The 20,311-nt window shown below is 32.8% G+C and overlaps 1 protein-coding gene across 1 annotated transcript; it reads left to right on the top strand.

Annotated features, from left to right (window-relative positions):
* The first annotated feature begins 14,383 nt into the window (after positions 1 to 14,383).
* Positions 14,384 to 17,251, top strand: LOC127720521 (uncharacterized). Its single transcript, XM_052227148.1, has one exon. It carries the CDS (start codon positions 14,384 to 14,386, stop codon positions 17,150 to 17,152), a length of 2,769 nt encoding a protein of 922 aa, XP_052083108.1. The 3' UTR covers positions 17,153 to 17,251.
* The last annotated feature ends 3,060 nt before the right edge of the window (positions 17,252 to 20,311 follow it).

Raw genomic sequence — 20,311 nt, 5'->3', positions numbered from 1 at the left:
GGGGTCTAAATGAATATAAAAGACTGCATTTATTTATTGTTTACTGAGGCCTGTTGGTCTCTTACAGATAGAGAGTTGTGTCTTAAATTTTTTTTAAGTGAAGATTTACGGCGACGGCTTTTAATATTTTGCGTTCATCTTGAAAACCCCCCTTTCCAAAGACATAAACATTTCACCCCCCCCCCCCTCCCCCTCCAAAAGCCACCACCGAACAATCACACACAAACACACACACACATTTCTCAATACTTTTGTTCGTAGTAACAAAAATAAAATGCTTTCGCTGAGCGCAGCCTGATACGACGGCAGAGGTTGAACCCTGAACAGTTGGGGCAAGTTAGGACACAATATTCAAGCTTGATACTACATCTGAATTTGGATTGTTATCAAATTTTTGACATAATATAGGTTTCTGACACAAAATAAATGTGGTCAAAGATCTTAAAAATCTAAAAATCTATTGCGCAATACTGTGCAATTAAAGATTTCTTCTTGAAACTTTTCAAAAAATTTGAAATTTCAAAAATTTTGAAGAAATAAAATATGAAGCCCCAAAAAATATTGGACCCCCCCCCCCCCCCCCCTTGGAGTAATAACCCCCAAACTCAATCCCAGCCTTCCCTTTGTGATATGGAACCTTGTGTTACAATTTCATAGAGATACATACACTAACACACAAGTTATTGTCCGGAAACTGCAAGAATGTATTGTTTTTGGTCCCTTTTTTGCCCCTAATTCCTTCATGTTTGGGGCAATTACCATCAAACTCAATCCCAGCCTTCACTGTGTGATATGGAACCTTGTGGTACAATTTCAGAGAGATACATACAATTACACACAAGTTATTGTCCGAAAACTACAATAATGCTTGTTTTTCGTCCCTTTTTTGCCCCTAATTCCTGCATGTTTGAAGCAATTACCCTAAAACTCAACCCCAGCCTTCCCTTTGTGATATGGAACCTTGTGGTACAATTTCAGAGAGATACATACACTTACACACAAGTTATTGTCCGGAAACTACAAGAATGCTTGTTTTTGGCCCCTTTTTGGCCCCTAATTCCTAAACTGTTAGTGCCATAACCCCCAAAATCAATCCCAACCTTCCTTTTTGTGGTATTGAACCTTCTTGTAAAATTTCATAGAGATCCATTTACTTTAACTAAAGTTATTGTCCGGAAACCAAATGTGTCTTCGGACGACGACGACGCCGACGACGACGACGCCGACGACAACATCATAGCATTATACGAACCCAAAAAAAATTTTGCGGTTGTATAAAAACGCATTAAGTTTCTATTGCATTATAAGTTTAAAATATTGCGTCAGTAGTGGATCTAGAACCGTTGAAGTTATTTGCGACTTCAGGGAACTTAATTTGGATATGGCGGTTATGGTCTCATTGATATTTACCACACCTTCATTCAATATTAGCGTCAGATGAAAAATACTCTGCTAGAAGAAATTGTTGAAACTAAGGATTTAGGTTTTAACAATTGAGTCGAGCGGAGCTAGGCTTAAAAATAGATGTCTTTCGAGTCAAAACTATTATTTTTTACTGTAGGGAGAGTGTACGATGAGGGTCGAACCCTGAACAGTTAGGGCAAGTATGAACAAACCATTCAAGCTTGATATAGCTCTGAATTTTGATATGATTAAATATATGACACATCACAGGTTTGTGACACATAATGAATGTGGTCTAAGATTTTTAAAAGTTGAAATTGGACATTTACCTATTATATGGTCCAATATCCAAAATCTAAATATATTGTTAGATTCAGCATATCAAAGAACCCTAAGAATTGCTTGTTTTGGTCCCGTTTGGGCCCCTAATTCCTAAACAGTTATTGTCTGGCAACAAAATATCTACAGACGACGAAGACATCGCTATAACATTATACGGCGGTAAATCTATAACTATAAAAAATTAAATACCACCTTTCCATTCAAAAAAAAATTAAAGGCCCCCTTAATTTCTTCCTATCCCCTCTTTTTTGGGTTACAAATGACCGGTCCCTTATATGAGTCACTACCCTATCAATGTCCGATTTTTGCTCATATTTTGTGTCTATCTTGAGAAAAGTAATATATAAAGAGAAACTTGAACAGCTAAAATGATCAGCAAGGCAAAATTTACAAAACATGAACATACTGGAAATTCATGTATCAACTTCTTATAGAAAAAAAACCGCTAACGCTCGGTATAAAGGTATTGACAGATATAATGCCTACCCTTGTTAAAATGAGCATAGAGCATGGCATAACAGAATTATTTCTTAGATTTAATAACTTTGACCGTATGTTCTTTATTGTAGACCCCGTATGTTCATTATTGTAGACCCATCGATTAAAACTAAACTTTGCCAAAACTTTCTTATTATGACCATTTTCATTATATGATGTGCATTTACCTATATATTATGTGCACTTGCCATTATATGATGTGCAAATATACTTATATGATGTGAAAAAGTACTTATATATGTTGTGCAAATATACTTATAAGGTGTGCAAACATCCTTTTATAATGTGCAGACATACTTATATGATGTGCAAATATACTTATATGATGTGCAGATGTACTTATATGATGTGCAAATGTACTTATATGATGTGCAAATATACTTATATGATGTGCAAATATACTTATATAATGTACAAATGTACTTATATGATGTGCAAATATACTTATATGATGTGCGAATGTACTTATATGGTGTGCAAATGTACTTATATGATGTGCAAATATACTTATATGATGTGCAAAGATCCTTATATGATGTGCAGATATACTTATATGATGTGCAAATATGGTTATATGATGTGCAATTATCCTTATGTGATGTGCATTTTTCCTTATGTTATGTGCACACATCTTTATATGATGTGCTTGTGTCATTATATTATGTGCATGTAACATTATATTATGTGGTTCGTATTACTTCATTATATGATGTCAAAACGTACTTATATGATGTGCTTTCATCGTTGTTATGGTCAATAAACATGATCACGATTAGAACGATTACTCTCTGCGTCATAACTGATTCTGATCTGCTTCTCCGGATTTACTATAAACCCGGCTCAAATCTTTAACTATTGTTTGAAAAATGGATGAGATTTTAAAAGAGATAAACCTTGGCACGTTGGTACCTCGATTTAAAGATGAAAAAATCACATCTGATATTGTTGGAAAATTGTCAAAATATGAATTACAAAGTTTTTTTATTGGATGGGTGTACAAAAATGAACATATGGTTAAAGTTATTAAATTATGGGTCCTGGACTGTGTACTGAGAACCTGGAGTTCAAATAATTGAACTACTAGATTATATTCTGCATTTTTTTGAAAGTCAGTTTACTGTTTCTGATCTATCAACTCCAGCCTCGTATCAGCTTCCGAAAGTGCACGTTATAGAAAAAATGGGACAGTGAAACTTAATAAAAATCAACTTCAAACATTTCGGAGGAAGATTTAGATCATTAATACAGGAGCTAGTTGAATAATTTCCCTGCTATGGCAAAAATATGATAAAAAAACTTTTATTGCAAAAGACAGCTGTACCGATACTATTGTTCCCTCTTTTTGAATGCCGCTTTATCTTAATTCATTTCCTATACCAATTAAATCACAGCCATTTTAAAAAGTATTTCAAAACAATAGCTATAAAATTTTCTACTCATGCATAATTATACTGGTATGGATGATTGATTGAATGATTGATGTGTGTTTAACGCCACTTTCAGCACTATCGTGCTATTTCGTGGCGATCAGTTTTTATTGGTGGAAGAAGCCGGAGTGCCCGGAGAGAACCACCGACCTTCGGTAGGAAAACTGACAATTCTAGTCACTTAAGATTGGATTCGAACGTACCTGCCACGTGCGGGATTCGAACTCACAACTTAAGTGTGGACAGGCTAGTGATACAGTTGTTCTACTACTTAGACCACTCGACCACCTCGGCCCCCTCCGTAAAGATGGAAGGAGATATGGAAGAAAAAATAACTAAATTGTTTTGTATTCTGTTAAAAAGCTTTTGACAAAGTTTGACACAGATGCCTTTTATTTAGACTTAAAGCTTGTGATATTTACGGAAGCTTATTACATTTGGTTGAAGATTATATACATGATAGAAAACAGAGAGTAGTATTGCATTATTCGTCTTCTTCCTTCTGTAATGTTTAGCTGGTGTTCCCCAGGGATCAGTTCTTGGTCCTCTCCTCTTTGTCTTATGTATTAATGATATTGCTGATAAGCTAAAATCACTGTGTCGGCTATTTACTGATGACACATCATTCGGTTATTCTTGTAACGACATATACCAATAAAGAAAGGATTGATTTTGGGGGTTGTGGTCCTAACTGTTTAGGAGTTAGGGACCAAAAAGGGGCCAAAAAAATACTTTTCTAATACTTTGTATAAATTGCTTATTTCTTGACCAATTTCAATGGTGTTTAATTCAAAGTCTTGATTCTTGGGGTTCTTACATATGTTAAATCGAACCGTGTGTATTTAGATTTTGGATTTTGGGCCCCGTTTTCAAATTGGTCTACATTCAGGTCTAAAGGGTCAAACATTAAACTTTGTTTGATTTCATCAAAATATGAATTCTAGGGGTTCTTTGATATGCTGAATATAACCGTGTATTTAGATTTTTTTTAATTGGGCTCGGTTTTCAAATTAGTCCACATTGAGGTCCAAAGAGTCCAAAGTTAAACTTAGTTTGATTTTAACAAAATTGTAATTTTTTGGGGTTCTTTGATATGGTGAATCTGAGCATGTACTTATTTTTTTTATTATGGGCCCATTTTCAAGTTGGTCCAAATCGGGGTCCAAAGGGTCCGAAATAAAACTGTTTTTTTATTTCATCAAAAATTAAATTATTGATGTACTTGATATGCTGAATCCAACCGTGTTTTTAGATTTTGGATATTGGACCATAAAAGGTAAATGTCCAATTTCAATTTTTTAAGATCTTTGATCACATTCATTCTGTGTCAGAAACCTATGCTGTGTGAAATGTTTAATCACCTTCCAAATTCAGAGCTGTATCAAGCTTGAATGGTGTGTCCATACTTGCCCATACTGTTCAGTGTTCGACCTCTGCGGTCGTATCAATCTGCACCCCGTCTGAGCGGAGCATATCATTAATACTTCAAATTGGTGTGGGGGGCATCGAAAATTTGTTTACAAAATTCAAGTAATTCTGTATTTTACACATGCAAATATTACAGCTTATATGATGAATACACTAAAGCAGTATCTGATTATTTAGCAGGAGTATCTTACACTTGATTCAGATGTCAGATCTGTATCTCTTATGCCATCATTTTTGGCTTCAATCTTCATTTGTTTGATGTAAGTCATGACCATCTTTATGGTTTAGTCTCTTAGTTTTTGCAGTTTTTTTAAGCTTTCCGGATTATACTCCTTTCCATAAAGTAAAAAACAACTTGTAATACACTTCCCCCTACAGTAAACAACATATTATGTTATGGCTCGAAAGACATCAATTTGTTTTCGCCTTGCTCCGCTCGCCTCAATTTTTAAGATAAAAATCCAAAGTTTCAACATGTTCTTCCAGGAGAGTATTTTTCATCTGAAGCTAAAAATTAAATAACGTTGTGGTATATATCAATGAGCAAATATCAAATACCATAACCGGCATATCCAAATAAAGTTTTTTGAAGTCGCAAACAACTTCCACGCTTGAAGTTCTAATTCCACTACTGATGCAATATTTTATACTTATAATAGAAAAATAAATTGTATTCATTTCTTTTTGTTATGACGAACAGAAGTATTTAGAAATGTATGTGCTTGTGGGTAGTTGAAATTTGTATGTCTTTGGAAAAAAGGGGGAGTCTTGAATTTTTTTTTTCATTCTTCAAAGTGGGGACTTGAAAAAATAAAAGTAATTCTAATGTTTCCTCCCAGTTCCCCCCAATAAAAGAAAATTACTAGTCCCTCGGTAGTTGATTTATAATATCAGTAATGTTTTATTATTTATTTGTAAATCTGTGTTTTTCCTAATATTTTGCTGGGAAGGTTTCTCTATTAATAAGTCATCAAGGTAATAGGCAACAAAACAGCAAAACTCATAAGAGCCCAAATTGCCCAAATGGGATCTTTCCTATAAAGCATATTCAGATTGTTTTCATTACACCCCCCTTTTTAAAACAAAACTCTATTATAGTTTTCAAGATAAACACAAAAAATTAAAAGCCGCCGCTGCAAACTGAATCTCCCCAAACTGAATCGTTAACGAGAAATAAAAATTATTTCAAGGCTTCACACTTTTGATATGGTTGGAGGGACAAATATTTACAAAACATTATTTTTTACTTGTACAAAATTTGTTAAAAATCATAACAAGATACTCGAGTCTTCATCCAGAATCAATATGAAAAAGCTAGGGCTAACTATTTAGGCATTGCTGTAGATTGTGAATTGCCCACCATTTCAAATGTTTACAGTCCCCTCCTCCCCAAAAAAACAAAGATGAACGGTCAGAACCATATCCCTTTTAACAGTACGGTGCCTTGAGTCTGGAGGTGTGTAAAAGCGGCTTCCCGCAAAATTTAAGTCCCAAAGACCTCTGGATGTTTGTACGAAGATCCTTTTATGTTGCGGGTAGCGTCTAGTTGAAGCTGTTATAAAAATGTGAGCAAACTAAATTAAAAAAAATGCGCGCCAATGTTATGATGTTTACCTGCAAATGTAATGCATCGAGTTGAAGTTCATCCCATAACTCCTTTCATCCATCCCGGCATAATTACGGCATGCGTAGAAACGTTTATAGCAATTATATATAAAATACTGTTAAAAATGACTGTGATTTAATTGTTATAGCAATACAGGTAAAGTTCTTTTATCATATTTTTGCAACAGCAGGGAATTTTTTCAACTAGTTCCTTTTTAATGGATCTAAATCTTCCTCCGAAATGTTTGAAACGTTGATTTTTGTCAAATTGCACTGTGTCATTTTTTCTATGAATTGAACTGTCTCACTTTTTCTATAACTTGCACTTTCGGAAGCTGATACGAGGCTGCGACTTATTTCACAAAAAATCGTGAACATTTCAGTATAACTTACAATCAATTTTAATCGTAAGATATTTTGTGAAATGAGCCCCTGGAGCTGCTAGATCAGAAACAGTAAACTGTCATTAAAAAAAAACCCGCAGAATATTCACTGGAAGATCAAATATTTGAACTCCAGGTACACTCGAGTACCAATAATATCAATCTAATTAAAATTCATATCTACATAAACTCGCGTGCTTGTACAAATATGAGTATTCACTGAACTAGTACACAATTTTATTTAGGGGCCAGCTGAGGACCACCTCCGGGTGCGGGATTTTCTCGCTGCGTTGAAGACCCATTGGTGGCCTTCGGCTGTTGTCTGCTCTTTGGTCGGGTTGTTGTCTCTTTGACATATTCCCCATTTCCATTCTCAATTTTATAACGAAATCAGAGACCTATATTTCAATTAGATTGCCATAATATAATCACTTCAGCCGTATATTAATTATCTTATAGACCCATCGATAAAACCTAATCTTTTCAATTCATATTTTGACAATTTTCCAACAATATCAGATGTGATTTTTTTCATCTTTAAAACGAGATAGCAAAGTGCCAAGGTTTATCTCATCCATTTTCCAAGCGATAGTTACAGATTTGAGCCGTAATTCCTGAGAAGTAGATCGGAATCAGTTATGACGCAGAGAGTAATCGTTCTAATCGTGATCATGTTTATTGACCATAACAACGATGAAAGCACATCATATAAGTACGTTTTGACATCATATAATGAAGTAATACGAACCACATAATATAATGTTACATGCACATAATATAATGACACAAGCACATCATATAAAGATGTGTGCACATAACATAAGGAAAAATGCACATCACATAAGGATAATTGCACATCATATAACCATATTTGCACATCATATAAGTATATTTGCACATCATATAAGGATCTTTGCACATCATATAAGTATATTTGCACATCATATAAGTACATTTGCACATCATATAAGTACATTCGCACATCATATAAGTATATTTGCACATCATATAAGTACATTTGTACATTATATAAGTATATTTGCACATCATATAAGTATATTTGCACATCATATAAGTACATTTGCACATCATATAAGTACATCTGCACATCATATAAGTATATTTGCACATCATATAAGTATGTCTGCACATCATATAATGAAGTAATCCGAACCACATAATATAATGTTACATGCACATAATATAATAACACAAGCACATCATATAATAACACAAGCACATCATATAAAGATGTTTGTACATAATATAAGGAAAAATGCACACCAAATAAGGATAATTGCACATCATTGCACATCATATAAGTATATTTGCACATCATATAAGTATATTTGCACATCATATAAGGATCTTTGCACATCAAATAAGGACATTTGCACACCATATAAGTACATTTGCATTATCATATAAGTACATTCGCACATCGTATAAGTATATTTGCACATCATATAAGTACACTTGCACATCATATAAGTATATTTGCACATCATATAAGTATATTTGCACATCATATAAGTATGTTTGCACATCGTATAAGGATGTTTGTACATCATATAAGTATATTTGCACATCATATAAGTATATTTGCACATCATAAAATGACAAGTGCACATAATATAAAGGTAAATGCACATCATATAATGAAAATGGTCATAATAAGACAGTTCCATATTCATGGGATCAAACAAGTTGCTTTCTTTAAAAAAAAAGAAAAGCAATACGTGAACCTAAGACCGCTGACTGCCCGGTCACCAAAAGATTGTTGCTGAATTTTTGCTTGCTTTTGAATTGAAATAATTGACTTTGATTAGAAGAAGTCAGTTGAAAGTGTATATTTACATCTACTATTTGAATATACATTTTAAAGCTAGACTATTTTATTTAGTACTTGGGAATGTACATAATTTTCCTGATGATAACCCTTTTGCAAATCCCAATTTCTACAAACCGGATAACTTATGCAAATTGCACAAACCAATTGCAATATAAATTTATGCACTCAGTTTGCTTTATAATCTGGAATTCTGCATGCATTTATTTTATCTATCATATCTTTATATTTTGTTTCCTGCATGGACCTTCATGTTCTCAACTCGTTATTGAAGCTGTCTGTACTCATGGTAGATGTTAATTGTATAGATAAATCTAAAGTCCAATTTCCATGTGCAATGAAACCTGTGGCATGCAACTGATTGGGACATCTTATAAAGAGACTTTTTTTGGTCTAATAAAACATCTCAAATTTTAAGGATTTCCTGATTTTACTTAAATCAATTCAAATATTCTACAGGGACACTTGGTTTTGCCGAAGAATACTAGTATCTTAATTCAGAAATTTTATGAATACCTGTACATACCCTCAAAATAACCAATTTATATAAAAAGGTATGTAGATATAAAAAGATACCAGAATTAAAATGATGTTCGCCAGATGCCAGTCTACAAAAATGCATCAGTGACACTCGAATGAAAAAAGTTAAAAGGCCAAATAAATTACAAAGTTAAGGAATCTATTCCTTGGGTAGACAATCCTTAGCTTTTCGAAAAGGTCAAGGTTTATTATAGGACAGTGACTCAAAAAAGAAACAAAAGAGAAACAGCTAGAGGTCAGAATACCGTAAGAAATGATGACCGTGCATGAAAGTCACATGTCAATCTCTTACAGCCGTGTCCTAAATTTAGATAAGAAAAACGAAAATGCGCATTCACGAGTGAAATTAGTATTATTGGAATTTTTGAGAACGCAAACCGATAGTGTGCGTTTGAAATGTGATCTATAATGTGAATGAATCAAGACGTGTAGGATAGTTGGGCAACACAGTGAATACAATTTTCAAAACTGTACCATAGTACAAATATGTAGATGTTATAAGGTTAAACTATTAAAACAAACAAACAAAAATAGAACTGAAATTTTATAATAAACATACGTTCCTGTTAATAATTTTTTTCCGAAAATTTTGAATATATATACATGTAGTATCAATAAACACAAACGTCAAGTATTTACGGACGGACATTTTATTTATCAAATGAATCTATTTTTAAATTCTACCATTCCACTATATGAATAGATTACTATACAAAATATAAGTAAAGACTTATAAATCCATACTGAAACAGTACAAAATAATTAACATTATGATAGTACTCAATTAAATTTTGTTATGATTATTTAAGGAATGACTGTAATATTTTTTCTGTCTATGAAGAAATAACATCAAAAATGTGGTGCACACTAATAAACCCGCGTAGTGGGTTATTTTAAAGTGTGCACCACATTTTTTATGTTATTTCGAATAGACAGAAAAAATATTACAGTCATTTCTTATAATTTAATTCTAAATTCCATTTTAAACCGGAGTAAACCATGAAAAAACGTTGATGACGTCACGGTCACATGACAAAATTATGTCTATGAGCTGATAAACAAAACAACGTCAGCCAATCAGAAGACGCGTTACATCCAAAATTAGATTATTGTAAATTATTATTACGTTTTTTTGTGAGCTGCAAGGATTCAAAATATTTGTGAATTGAAAACACACAAGTATTTTTATTCACGGCCGTTTAAAATTTAAGTATTTAATTAATTTATCTTACTTTCCGTTTTATGGATATATTACAATACAAAAAAATAAATAACAATGACTTATTAAACCTTACTAAAACGGTAGGAAATAATTAACGTAGAAATATAATTATTATTGTTTATCAACATTTTTTTTGTATGATGCAAGGATTTATTCAGATTTAATTATTATGCATGTTTCATTTACAAGTGAATATTTAAAAATACCAAATCAGAGTATCTTGTTATATAAATACTTATTTCTTAATTGCAACTCTGAAAATATTCTGACTTCAATTTAATATTTAGTTTCTACAGAAACATAAATACAGTATATATTTTGTATATATTTCTTTGATTTCTATTGAATTAATTAAATTGAATACTTTTGATAATAATATTATCTTTCTGTTTTCCGATCTAATATACACATTTAAACCAGAATGTTCTCTCCTTAGTCTATGATGAAAATACTCACGTGGTTAAATCTTCAGACATAATTAGTTTACATGTTATCATGACAATGCACAATACCACGTTATAATTGACCTAGATACACACAGTGTACAGGGGTCGTTTTAAAACAAATATAATTGCGTTGTCATAATACTTGTTTAGAAACTTTCACATCAAAGCGCTTATAAACATTCACATTATTAAAAACACGTATGTTTTGTGAAAAGGCAAAAAGGTTCTTATATTTAAACGATGCAACCTAGCCTTATTGTTTACTTTCCAATTTACTTTGATGGTGTAATGTCATGTGGTAGCCTAGCCATAGAGGGACCGTATCAAAGACGTAGATAACTACCTGTATAAATCATCATCGAAAACTTTCGAGACGTTCCGAGAATTTTATTCCGACTTCCGGCCGAGAGATATCGAGTGGCCCATAGACACATCCAAAACTCGCCAATAAATACGCGTGAAGGGGTTCACGCAAAAAAAAAACCCTATATAAAATGCCTAGAACGGGCTGTCCTTAGTGCACAAGCTGAATTCCTAATTGTTATTGAATTTTATTTTATGTTGACTAAAGAACCATTAATATGAGGTCGATATCGTTTCCCTGTCAGACGGACATTAAAATCCTATACCATCATTCTATACGCCTAATATAATTGACCTGTTACCTATAGAAACTGAAAAACAGACCTTTTCATGGATCCCATGAAAATGAGGTAAAGGTCAGAATAACCTGTCAGACGTACATGTACAATCATTCTATACACCGAATACAGTTGACTTATTATTTATTGTAACTTTGAAACAGACATATTCAGAAAACTTAACGTTGACCAACAAACTGTATTGCCTCATTTTAAAATAAGATTCCACTCTTAACAAGTTTAGCAGCAGTTCTGATTATATGTTGGCATATAGATACTGAACTAAATTGTTGGCAAAGTAAAATGGAGACAAAACTCAGAATAACAGGTATTTTTTTCTTAACAGCAGGTTAAGAACGCAGAGTTTGCTTTCACTGTAAATGCGACCATTCTACAATTTAATATGATATCTAATATTGTTTACTATTCTCTTTTTGTCATGTTTATAAAACATATCATACCGTTACTTAAAAAAAAGTACTTTCATACTATGTTCTTTTATGTTTGTTTTATTGGTCCATTGATAGATTAAGGGAGAAAGGGTTGAAATCCATGCTACATTATATAAATAACACATAGCTGAGAGGTTGATAGAGCAGATTATTACCCCGAGAAAAACATTGTCAACCGAGGCGAAGCCAAGGTTGACAATGTTTATTCGAGGGGTAACAATCTGCTCTATCACCCTCTCAGTTATGTGTTATTTAATCTATTATACTGATTGTTCTGCCATTATTGTTGTTTAAATTCTAAATTGAAAGTAATTAACTATGACGTCATGTACATAAAAACGTTACAGTTATTTGAAAAACAACTATAGTAAAGCAAGATGTATCTTTTATTTTGACAGTCTATGAAAAATTTCTGAGCCGAAAACGTAAATTGATCATTGTCTTTAAAATTATTGACGTGAATTCAATTCATTGTCCTTTAAATTATCGATTTTGATTGGTCTGCACAGAGGGTGACATTCAAAAAATTGTCTCCCGCTGAGCCATGGGATAGAGTAAATTATCTCCTTCGTATTAGCCAATCAAAATCTGGCATTTTAACGTGAAGCATAATAAATTCATTTGCCTGTCGCAAGTCAATAACCACTAAATTTGTTGTCTTATGTCATTATGTTATTATGTCATCTTCTGTTATTTGGGGAATTTGGTGTTTATTGCAGATATTTGACTGCTCCTTTTTAATTTATAAACAACTTCCATAGACTTTGAACGATTAAGAGCGTGGCATATTGTAAAGATACCTGTCTATTTTTGAAGACTGTATATTGCCCTTTATGCTTTTTTTTACTTTTGTCGCTTAGATGCCGTCTCGTTGATGTACACCCAACATCTACTTTTATTCATATTGCATTTGTAGTTAATGAAGATTAATTGGTACTTTGGTAATGTGTTCAGAGGGAAATGTTTATCTATTATTAATCGAATATGCATATACTCTGTTTTCTACATGACCCATTCGCAGAGGCAGAATTTAATGTGCTAACTCAAAATGTAGTAGTCTGCAGAAAGAAGTCAGACTAACCAGGATTATTGTTCTGGCTTTGAGCTACCTTATAAGACTAAGCTTTTGCTACTTCTAGTAAATATTTCATACTTAGCAGAGAAGCATCAAATACGAATCTTTACTCGTTGGTTTGACTGGGCACTGGATCGAATTTTCCTTCTCAAAAACACAAGGCAACAAGCTAGTAGATGACCACAGAGACTGGCATTTGGTTTGGAAAGATGAGGTTAATGTCTTCACTAATGCCAATCATTTTGTCATGTAACTCTATAATTCATTTTTAATTACCTATCAAGAAACAACTTAGACATTTTCACTGGGGATCATTATCTGCATACAAGTCAGATTAATTAAACTTTTTTTGCCAGTTCATACTGTTCGAATTCATGGAAAAAATATTCCCGTTTTAAAGTCGACGAGTAATATTCATCATATTGTAACGTGAGTGTGTTTTTCTTACGGACTTCGTTTTCCTCCCGTTGTCTACCCAATTTCTGGAATATTAGACAAACTATGTAAGATCATGTAAATGTATAAACAAGATGTTTATTTTGAAGACATATGGTTGAATATAATTACATACACATTTTACATATCAAATTATTTGTTTTTGATATGAGATTGTTTCGTTAAAAAGTTCTTGTTATTACCTGAGATAACATAATATAAAAATAATGCAAAAGCATTTGAAAAACAAGTGTATAAATGACGTCACACTTGAATTTAAAACTATTCTGTTGTAGTTATCTCCCTTATAGTTTACGGCAGTCCATACGGGATACTATCTGCAAGTCAAACAGACACAATATTGAACTCCAAATAAATCACTTTAGACACTATTAATTTTAAAAGATTTTTATATGTTGAATATGGCAATGGTATGATAACATAAAATCAAAAATAGCTTCTAATGCAATTTCTCATAGTTCTCATGACTTATAGATTTGAGGTATCATTGACACGGCAAACCTTTATATACCCATTTGAATAAGTAATAACCATAATTATTTGGCTCCATACTTAATGCATTATTGTATATTCATATATATCTATAGTTATTACATCTATTAATGAATCATTGAAATGTATTTTATGTCAAGGATTTTAACAATAACAACACGACTGGTTAATATTTCAGGTGATTACTTAAAAAACCAATGTAGATCATCACACTGCGTACCTTGCCATATTCGGTTTGCAACATGTCGTGGATTACCAGATGGACTTCATCAGTGGAGAGGTAGGGAGTTGACATCATATTTCATCGTATGCCAGAGTCAAAGAGTAACTTTTCATGGGCGCTGCCAGTCAACGACTCCTGGTCAATATATGGTATTCAGTCCGAAGTTAAAAACGTGTGTTGATAGACAAACAGCATGGACGGCTAGGAAATCAAAACAAAGTGTGCAATCTAAAAGTGGCGTAAATATAACACAGAAGATAAATATCACAGAAGCTTCATCATTGGACAATTTTGATAATGTCACCTTGTTGAATGTTTCTTCCTCCTTACAACTACCTCAGGCGGTAGAACAACGTTCTTCACTACATCTGACATATGAAGAACAGCAACATCAAATTGGACAAAATTTAATGCACATGCAAAAACACCAAATGGACACAGGAAACATACAAACTCATCACGAAAAGCTTTCAACCTCAGTTTTATTGTCACAACAAGATAAATCCCTGCATGATAGTATCAACAAACTACAAAAACATTCCTTAACATACCCACCAGCAACAAAACTTCAACAGAATGTAACTGATCTGGTGTTAAGATTTACAGATCAATTAGATCCTATTCCACAGACTCAACACCATCAAAATGCAAGAATCCCACCTTCGGTTTTGTATAGCCCAAAAGAGCAACAAGAACCTACACCAGTTGAAGGAAATGTGTATTCTAGACTGCCTGGAATAAAAATTTATAACTTAGAAAAGACATCAATTCCGAACATCCCATTTTCGTCAATGATACAAATAAAGCTTAAACGTGAAACTATGAATAGAAATGATATACTAGTTAATTTTACTAAAGGATATAATTCAACGCAAGTTGGTAATGTCTTACCTCCTAAAAGTATATTGAAAAATCAAAATAGTAGCGTTAACTCGTATATGAATCTCACAAAAAATACACCGGCTCATGATAACAGCTTAGTGCTTGTACAATATACATCTAATGTAAACAAGAATACTGGCACATCAGCAAATGGGGTTCTCAACAAAACAGATCATACTAAAAAAAATCCGATTAATACATCAAATGAGAATGGTTATCTAACCAATGACCAGAGAAATATAACGGCAAAATCGAAGACTCTGCATTCATCGCCATTATTAAATACGCTCATAAAGCAAATTGAATCTAGGGTTTCAAAACAGAATGAAGTTACAGCCAGTTATGATACACAGAAGGAAGAAACATCTGCGGCATCTGCAAAGAAAGAAGTTGAAACGAGCTCTCTAAATCATGTGCATCCTGCTGTATTATCTAGACTTATGTTAGTAAATCATAATATTGACAATAATAAATCAGAAGAAATAAATTCAGAAAATTTCACATTTAAGGATACAATCAAAGGTGTAAATCCTCCCCTAAAGCAACCAAAAAACATTAACAAAGCCGCAGAGATCAATTTTACGTCTGCATCAAAACAATTATTAATGTTGTTATCTGGCGAGACAAAAACCCATAACCAGATAATTCCAAAGTTAAAGGTCTTAACTATCACAAAAAGATTAGACTTGAATAACAATACGATGGGCAAACCAATTCACGTGTCTTCAAATAGTCAACCTTCGAATACTCAAAGAAACAGGTTATCATTAAATCAAGCTGCATTTGAGCAAGGTACTATAGAATCAAATACTAAACATGCAACTAACCAGAATAGCATCTCATCAGTTAGACAAGATATCATTCAACATAGTAATATAACATCAAACCGTCACCCTGTAGTCGGGAAGAAAAATATATCTACATATAGCAAAGACGCAGTCAATGTGAGTAACATTTCAGTGGTTTATAAAGCTATTAATCTCCACAATAAGACGTCTATAAGTATAAATGATCAAATCAAAAATGGAAATTTCTCAACAAATAGACAAAATACAAATGAACAGGACATGTTGTCCAAAAATCAATCAATTGTCAAACCAAGTGATCTACCGTCAAATGGTCCCAACATGCAGCCAGATAAAAATGGTTGGGCACTAAAGGGGAACTCGATCTTCGCGGATGAAATCCGAAGACCAGGACGTGTTTTCCAAACATCCCCAGATGTCCCAAGCCAGAAGTACTTGTCAAAAAAACATGTTTCAGACTTTGAAAATATGGTGTCACGATTACAAAACATTGCGATTGATAACGCTCCATATATCGGAGAAGCTCATAATGGAAGACAAAATGAAATGCTAAGGCAGAATCAACTTTTAATGAGAGGTACAAATCAAAATCAGCATAATTATATAAGTGAAAAATCAACAAGGCCAGAATTATCTATGGACATGACAAAATATTTATACGGACAAAACAACATGAGATTACCTATTCAGCTCAATCCTGGTAAACATTTAAAGGATACACAAAAGGCAATGAGTGAGATATATTTTCAAAAAGCGTTATCTAGACATGAAGTCCCAAATGCAATTAAACAGATCAACAGTAGAAAAAGTCATAGATATTCTGACTTGATTCAAAGACTCAGTTTTCTTTCAACCAGTGGTCGTGATAGGATGACTGATGTTTCTAGTTCGCCATCAAACCCAAACATTTTGAAATCAAAATCATCAAGAAGAAAGCTTCAAATACAAAGACAACCATGGCTTATAGGAACAAACTTTTAGGTCGTGTAAAGTAATATCTTAATTTGAAACAGTTTTAACGCTTTTTGAAATCCATTGTCAGCATTTTTTTCACCTTCTACCTGTACTTGAGAATTTTGTTCAGACAATGATGTTTTTTTTTAGATTATACAAATATGTCTAACGTTGTCACATTCATTTTTCGGTGCCTTTCGCCTGTGTATTGAAAGCTATTTACCGAAGGAAAAAAACCATTAAGAAAAACCGTTAGGTTGAATTCGAAATGCTACCATAGTTTAAAAATTGTGCCTATCGGTGATGATACACCCACTAAAAACTGAAAGGTATGGTAAATCATAGAATTTAAAAGTACAAAAGAAAAAAACGTATTTTTAAACCTCTAAAACAATTGATTAATGTGCTGGTGCAATTCTTATACTTTATCTATAACGTGGTTATACAGACTGTATATGTTTATTTTATATAAAAAGTACTTTCGTGGAACGAGAAAGAATCAAAAGAATCAAACAAATCGTGGCACGATCGTATTGATTGAATACGACTGATATGAGTGTGCCCCTAGTAAATTGAAGTAATATAATCGATTAAGTTGACCAACTGTTGCTTGATCGTATTGATTGAATACGATTGATACGATGGTGCCCCTAGTATATTGAAGTAATAGAATTAAGGTGCAGTATTCGACAATCGATAAATTCGACAACAGTTGAACTCCTGTTGTCTTTTCAATCAACTCATCAATTCATCAAAATTTAAAAGAACGATAACGATTGAACATCTGCTGTTGAATCAATCAACCCATCAAAATAATAAAGGATATTCGATCGTTCCGATTGCATATCAGCTGTCTATTTAATCAACTCATCTAATCAAAATGGAGACACAATTGATAACAATTGAGCATCAGCTGTCGATTCAATCAACTCTTCAAATTAATATGAAAGGCAAGATCATAACAATCGATAAGACCGATCACGATTGAACAACGGCTGTCGATTCAATCAACTATTCATAAATAATGTGGAAGGCACGTTCGTTAAGCTTGATACGATCGATCACGATTGAACATCAGCTGTCGATTCAATCATCTCTTCACTAATATGGAAGGCACGATAGTTACGATCGATAAGATCGAACACGATTGAACATCGGCTGTCGATTCAATCAACTCTTCACTGATATGGACGGCACGAGCGATCACGATTGAACATTAGCTGTCGATTCACTAACTCTTCACTAATATGGAAAGCACGATCATAACAATCGACACAATCGAAAAAAATGAACATCAGCTGTCGATCCAAATAACTCTTTGATATAATATGAAGGCTATTCAATTTATCCAACCCTTTAAATCCGTACAGAAACAGAACAAAAACGACTCAACTATTTCATATCAAACAAGAAGGTAATAGAATCGATTGAGTAAATCAACTGTGGCATCATCGTATCGATTGAATACGATTTATACGATTGTGCCCCTAGTAAATTGAAGTAATAGAATCGATTGAGTTGATCAACTATGGCTCGATCGTATCGATTGAATATGGTTAATACGATCGTGCCCCTAGTAAATTGAAGTAATAGAATCGATTGAGTTGATAAACCGTGCAACGATCGTATTGATTGAATACGATTGATATGAGTGTGCCCCTAGTAAATTGAAGTAATATAATCGATTAAGTTGATCAACTGTTGCTTGATCGTATTGATTGAATACGATTGATACGATGGTGCCCCTAGTAAATTGAAGTAATAGAATCGATTGAGTCACCTGTGGCATGATCGTATCGATCGAATACGATTGACACGATCGTACTCTAATAAACACTATTTGTTAAGAATTGATTGAATAGATATATAGAGGTTTTTCTTAACACAAATGGAAGCAAATATCACACAACAATCGATTGGTCCTTCAACGTTACTCGATTGACTAGGATAGACTATAATAGAATAGATAACGTTTTCCATAAAGTGTCTATTCAATCGATTGTCGAATTCTGTACCTGTGTCCCATTTTTAGCCCCTTGAATTTGAAGAATTTATCAAATAACATTCAGATGTTTATAAAACATAAGTATCAGAAATCAGCAGTATTTCAATTTATGAATTTTGTCTTATATATTTGTATTCAAACTTCATGCATTTAGAGCAAAACCGCAAAAACTGCCAAAATTTACTCATTTGGAGATCCTACCATTAATATTTAGATATAGGCCTAGGCTTTATATTTTACAAAAGGGTTAGGTCTTGACTAATATCTTTTATTTTGTCCAAAAACTCGGTGTCTATTAAACACCTGTCAAAAACAACTAATTAGTTTGTATAGCAATCACTTCCTTTCTTTTGACATGTGAATTTATAATTTTAAAGTAATTAAATAACATTGAGATTAAGTTAACAATATAATAAAAAAAACATAATGGTAGAATAAATTCCTTACAACAGTTCTGTTATTTTTTTTTTTTGAGAAAACACAGAGATGTATACTTCGAAATATAAAAAGCCTGACCCAGAAGAACAATCAACCTTGTCAAATTTTGAAAAACCATCTGGTATTCAGAAATATCAATTAAATGACCCAAAGCAAAACAAAGCTATAGATTCACTTTTCGAGTATATTGCTAGAGGTGATTTACTCCCATTTTCAATAGTTGAAAGTCAAAACTTTATGAACTTTATAGAAAATCTTAACCCAAAATTTCAAATTCCAATTAAGCCGGAAACCTCTCTCATCTAAATTGATACAAATTGATACAGACTAATGTAATGCATTATAACTTTCCAAAATACATGTAATAATAATTACAATACAATGCTGGTTTTGTCCAAGTAATTGTAATGTAATGCATTACATTGCAATGTAATTCGCCCCATGCCTGGTGTCTAATGGCCATTTTAGACCAAATATGACAATTTAGACTTTTTTATGACAGCATAGTGAGATCATAAGTGTCCTTTCTGCACAAAATTGTCTACATTACATCAACCCTGTACTATACTCAATAAATTTGAACTTTTTTCTCTATTTCAGAGGCCAAGTACAATTAACGGTTTTTATCATGACTCCTTTCATTATTCAGAAAAACAAATAAAAAAAATCATTTGATTGGAAATTTCCAAATCCAATAAACTGTTTAATTTGAACTTATTTGATCTGGATCTATGTAATCTACT

Source organism: Mytilus californianus, unplaced genomic scaffold (genome assembly GCF_021869535.1).
Source record: "Mytilus californianus isolate M0D057914Y unplaced genomic scaffold, xbMytCali1.0.p SCAF_1, whole genome shotgun sequence".
NCBI classification, from domain to species: Eukaryota; Metazoa; Mollusca; class Bivalvia; order Mytilida; family Mytilidae; genus Mytilus; species Mytilus californianus.
This window is presented reverse-complemented; position numbering and strand designations above follow the sequence as displayed.